The sequence below is a fragment of the Tricharina praecox genome (assembly GCF_024521635.1).
Source record: "Tricharina praecox strain CBS 144465 chromosome Unknown BZA05scaffold_2, whole genome shotgun sequence".
Classification (NCBI taxonomy): domain Eukaryota; kingdom Fungi; phylum Ascomycota; class Pezizomycetes; order Pezizales; family Pyronemataceae; genus Tricharina; species Tricharina praecox.
The window spans coordinates 2,432,894-2,438,366 of NW_026250404.1; the positions used below are offsets into that span (position 1 = coordinate 2,432,894).

Consider the following 5,473-nt stretch of genomic DNA (forward strand, 5'->3'; position numbering starts at 1 on the left):
CCGCCCCTTCCCCGTCGCCCGCTGTCTGCTACATAGGTGCCCGCACTTGTTCCTGCAGGTCTGTACTACCCCCTACGTCTCCGGGCGCTTGTAAATTTGTTGCAGTGTATGAAGTTGGCCCAATCTGGACCGATGCAAAAAGGTTGGAAACGAGTGATATCAACAGCATTCGACCGCCAGTGGCCCATCTGGAACATGACTGCCTGTTTGTGACTCGAGTCCCGGCCCCATAACCTCAGTGTCGCTGGTATTGGCACCGAGGAGGTTTGAAGTACAGTGGGTGAGAGGCGGTGACGGCCACTGCCATGGTAGCAACCGCGTGACTGATACCAGCACAACTGCAACCAGACTAATCGAGACAGTGCGTCGTGTGGTTGTGTAGACGCACTGCAGTCTGCAGCCTCCTAATCTGGCATACTATGCAGAGCAACAAATTTACACACGCCCCGTACATGATGTAGGAGATACACTGCTATTCACGTCAGCCGCCGCATGCGCCGCACGTCGTTGTCGTCGGACAGGATTTTATATCCATGTCGCACGGCGGACATACATGTATACAAGTACACACTAGTAGTTATATCCAACATCCATTGCGATCCCCCAGAGGGGATCCATCTGTGGGTGTATCTCGGAGAAGTCTGCGGCGGGACACCGTGCGTTGTATCCATAGATAAAGGAGGTCTGCTTCTCCTCGTCGTACTCGTACATAGGTACGTACACAACTTTCATTTCTTTTTCCCTTGCAACCCTTTGGAACTGTAACTTTCTTGTCGAGCAGGAAGGGGATTTCTGCCCCACTCCGCGCTATGTACGGTAGTGAGTTCGGTTCTGATAGCTCACCTACCAGGAACCACTAGTAAGTATGATACCACGGCTAGACCTCGAGCTTCAGGGCTAACTAGCAAACAGCTGCATCTCCAAGTCGTTGTTACACCAAAGTTCGCATGGTGTGTACAGACGAGCTCCTGAGCTTATGCAAGGCGGAGAGGAGCTCGACTGGCCAGGCCGACGGGGCCGGGATAAGCCGACTTTCGATGGCTGGAAACCTTGGTACCTCCCTAGATGTCGGCGAAGAATATCGGCCGTCGCCGTGGGTACCCAAACCGGGGCGTCCTCACGGGCTCTCATTTCACGCGCCTGCTGGGGAAAAAAGAGAGAAAATGCACACAATCATACAATACAAGCCGGGATATAGGTATCCCGAAACCCGGTCACGAGACATCCGGCATCGGGGTGGGTACTGTAGGTACTCCACTCTGGGAGGAAGCGAGACAGTCGCTAACGAACTCAAACTGACTCCTGAGGCGATCGACGGAACGAGCCGATATTACTCTACATACATATCTAGAGTACATGCATTTCATGCTCCATCCATGCTGCTAGCCCCCTCCCCCCAGAAGCTCCGGTCTGGATTCTTTCGGGTAAACGAAAATCCCCCCTCCCCACATAGGTGCATACAGCGACAGCATGCCGAATACCTACATAATTCAAACTATCCATCTAGGGAACTTCCGCCAAGAGCAGCTCACGATCGCTTCTGTTAGATATCAACTTGAGCGCGAAGAATTCACCGGGGATGTGATGTGTAGGTAGTTGATACACACCTAGTTGATCGACACGAGTGATGCACAGTACTCATCTCGTTTCACTTGGTGGATCCTGCCGTTACATACGCGGTTGCTATGCATATACGGTAAATAGTAATTGCTGATTTTTGATTCTTGCTTTTCGAGAGCTCGACTGGTCCTCGGCCACGCGTAGTTATGGCGCAGGTACCTCACTCGACTGCACGACTGTATCAAAATTACTGTGGACACCCTAAGTACCGTCACTTTCTTCCAGAAACAATTAGTCAAGTAATTACTTGCTTCTGTCCGCGGCGTGTACCTCGGTGCGTGCGCTGGGAGCGGGTTTCGTATGGTGCGGGTCGTCGCGTGGCAGGCTGGGGGTGTGACCGCGTGAGTGCCCATATACGCAATTTCGGCTCGCTGCCGGGCGTTTATTGGTTGAAGGTTCTTCTAGAATGCAAGCCCAACATCCTTCCGTGCTTCTACTCCTTCCTTCGAATGAAACCTACCAAAACTTATACCAAACCAAACCATCAACTCCCTGCAGCCGGTTTGGTTTGGTTGGAATTTCAATGGCAACTGGGCTGGCGCCGGACCAATCAATTATGATGGCCGGTCGAAATAAAACGAAACTAACTGTTGACTCCCTCACTCACGTCGCAGACATCGCGATTGCTATACTCTATGCATATTCTAGTTACCCATCGCACTCTCGTTCGAAAAGCCATGTTCGCCACGTTCTCGTCCCCCCCAGCTCCCCACATTCCGAAACTCGACAGACAGACGAGTCGATGGTTGCGTGGCTGTCCTGGAGATATGTAGCTAGAGTAGGTACATAGAGCCCTGGTTTCGCCACTATCTTAATGGCAAGGGCTCTTGCGCTATGCTCGCCCCCTCCCCTCCCCCATCTCTCCAGCTTCAAGATTAACTACGGTGCATCTACTAGTATACCTAGTATCTACATACCTTGGCCGTGATCGAGTTGCTGCGGATGGCGCCGGTTGGCCAGCCTTGTTTAGAGTGAAGGATCGATACGTAGATTCGGTCGGAGCGGTCAACTGGAGCGCGTATGTAGGTACCCCCTTTGGAATTCAAAATGTGTTTTCGATAGAATGCCGTGTGTCGCGGTGTTCTGCCCGGTCGTTCGAAAATTCTTCATGTGAATCATCCATCATTGCGGTATCCGGCGGGCCAATGGATATCCCCCGTCCCCCCATATAGATATCCGTACTACATAAAGCAATGTCCTCGTCGCATCGCGTACTAAAGTAACTGCTAACTAATAGGAGCTTCGATGAAATCAAGACGAATCTTTCTACTATACTTACATACGCCACCACCACCACCACATTCGCTAACTACCTACTGCATAGTACTTCTTTGATCTCATACATACATACATAAATACCCGGACTGAAAGGAGCACCAATATCCCCACTTCCCGGTGCTGGCGCTGGATCACTCTCGCTTAGTTGGTTCCGACAGTTGGGAGACTCTGAGTGCGGAAGAGCTATAACTACTACTTATATATACCGGTCCAGTCCCTCGTGCCTGGCGAGTGCTCCGGATCCTGCAAGTGCGATCACGCCTCTCGAAAAGCTCCTCCGTGCCATGGTCACTTGCGAGCCTCTCACAACTCCCTAATACCTACATACATACCTACATACCCGCCTTTTAGTCGGTATCTAAAGTAAATTCATCAAGCATCCCATTTTCTGCGAATGATTCATGTGCTAACTCCCCATCGGAAGTCGAAATCATCATCATCATCGAAAACATCACATCACCATGAAGACCTCCACAATGGTCGCCGTCGAGGCCGTGGGCCTCACCATCAGCGCCATCCTTATCATCCTCCGCGTCGTCATCCTCTTCCGCCGGCGAGTCTGCCTCACTACGCTCGAGTTGCTGAGTGCCATATGCATGATAGTCGCCTGTCTGTGCACTATCTTCATCATGGGCTCCTGGGTGAATCAAGGAGGAACCATCCTTCGCTGGATCTCGGAAGGCAAAACCGAAGCCCAGATCCGGGCGAAGCTGTCGACCCCGGAACCACTCAAGATCGTGTACGCCGTCGACATCGCCACCATATTCGCGCTGTGGCTGTCGAAGGCCTCCTTTTTGGCCTCGTATGCCCCCGCATACCGCGGCTTCGAACCCAGACTGCGGGCGCTGTTCGCTATCACCATCGGGATCACCGCCGTCACCTTTTGTGCCTCGTTTGGGATGTTTACGTTCTATTGCTATCCCATCGAGAAGAACTGGTATGTAAACCCATATTTGCTCCGACCTCGTTCTTCGAGAGGGGGAGGGTGGGGAGTTTTTTTTGCTGAATGATTTACCAGGCATCCGCACGCCGGACCAGGCGGCATCTGCATCATTGCCGTCGCCTTCGCGCCGCTCGTAACCGCCTGCGTTCTCAACGTTTTCACCGATTTCTTCGTCCTCGCGGTCCCCATCTTCGCCCTCCTGCAGCTCCCACGCCGATCGCGAACCCAGCGCTACGGCGTAGCGACCATCGTCGCCCTCGGCGTGATCTCAGTGATCGTCAGCTTCTACCGGATCATCGACGCCAAGGTCGGCGGCTACACCGACGGCCAGTTCCTGACGCTCGCGAAGCGCAACGTGCACATCGTCGGCACAATGGTCATGGTCGTGCCAGTGCTCGTTGCGTTCTCGCTGCCGAATCTGCGAGTGTTCTGGCGCGGCGGGAAGGAGCCCGGCGCCAATGGGTACTATGGGCAGCGGAGCGAGGAGCGGTCTGGACCGACGCCGCAGGTGGACCCGCGCGGCGTCATCGGTGACGGCGATAGTTATCACAATCTGGTGCCGGGGAATTCTATGAAGGCCGATGCGATCATTATGCACCACCGAGGTCGCGTATGATCGGTCGGCTGACCGTTGTAATGGGGAATGAATATGACTCAAATCAAACTATCGGAGCCTCGTGCGAGTAGTAAGCGGGAGGAGCACGGGTGTCGGCGGACGCCTGTTCCACTCAGAGACGTCCTGCTGAAGTAGTGGTCGCTACCTATGATGTACATAGCCAGTTGTTCGCGCCCGATCCCATCTGCACCGCAGCATTTCAGCATCAATCACATCCGAGCAGTGGAAGACGGGAGCGACAACATCTCTTCTGGAGGAGAGGGTGGGGGAGCATGGGGGAGCATGGGGGAACAGGAAGAAAAACCAAGGGGTACGTGTTGGAGAGCTGAGCGACGCGTGGTGCATGCACATGCGACGACACGGTCCTCGGTGGCAAAGTGGCGTCGAACTGGGGCCAAGCCTGCAAAAACGATGCCAGTACATAGAAATTCAGTCCCCTTCTCTGTCTCTCTCCCTCTATCTCTTTCTCTCGGGTGAATCCCATTTCTCTCACCTCAAACTTGGGGAAGGGGTACTGATGGCCGAAAATCTCCTGATAAGACGGTCACGTGCTCGAGTGACGGATCGTGGATCACTGTAGATAGCAGATGCAGTCCGTGTTTCAACGGCATGATCACTCGGTGCTATTCCATTTTCCTCTCTCTCCGCACTACAAACCGAACGAAGGGCGTGTCTCTAGAAATGCTGCCTAGAGAGTAGTCGAGTATTCCGCCCTTTGTTGTGTCGTTTTTTCCCCTCCAAGTGCAAATCTTACCACCGCCGAAACAAGGGCTTTGTTCCAATACCGGAAACAATGAAGCCGTATGGAATTCACGGCCACACTGGACAGGAGCTTTCTCCGCGCCTCGAGAGCGGGGAAGAATGGTTCTGCGAAACATCACGTCGAGGGGGCATGGACGGCGCCGCCGCAATCGTTGGTAGATGTCCACTAATAAAGTATTCGCGCGGCTCCCAACGTGCGGAGAATCGGCTTCCATTGTGGCAGAAGGTACCGCGAGCGTGATAATGCGAAAACC

At 53.5% G+C, this 5,473-nt stretch overlaps 1 protein-coding gene across 1 annotated transcript; it reads left to right on the forward strand.

Annotated features, from left to right (window-relative positions):
• The first annotated feature begins 3,080 nt into the window (after positions 1–3,080).
• BZA05DRAFT_470961 (uncharacterized protein) lies at positions 3,081–4,782 on the forward strand. The gene is made up of 3 exons (XM_051487929.1): positions 3,081–3,261; positions 3,323–3,835; positions 3,917–4,782. Exons 2-3 carry the CDS (start codon positions 3,360–3,362, stop codon positions 4,455–4,457), a joined length of 1,017 nt encoding a protein of 338 aa, XP_051343893.1. The 5' UTR covers positions 3,081–3,261; positions 3,323–3,359; the 3' UTR covers positions 4,458–4,782.
• Positions 4,783–5,473: the final 691 nt, after the last annotated feature.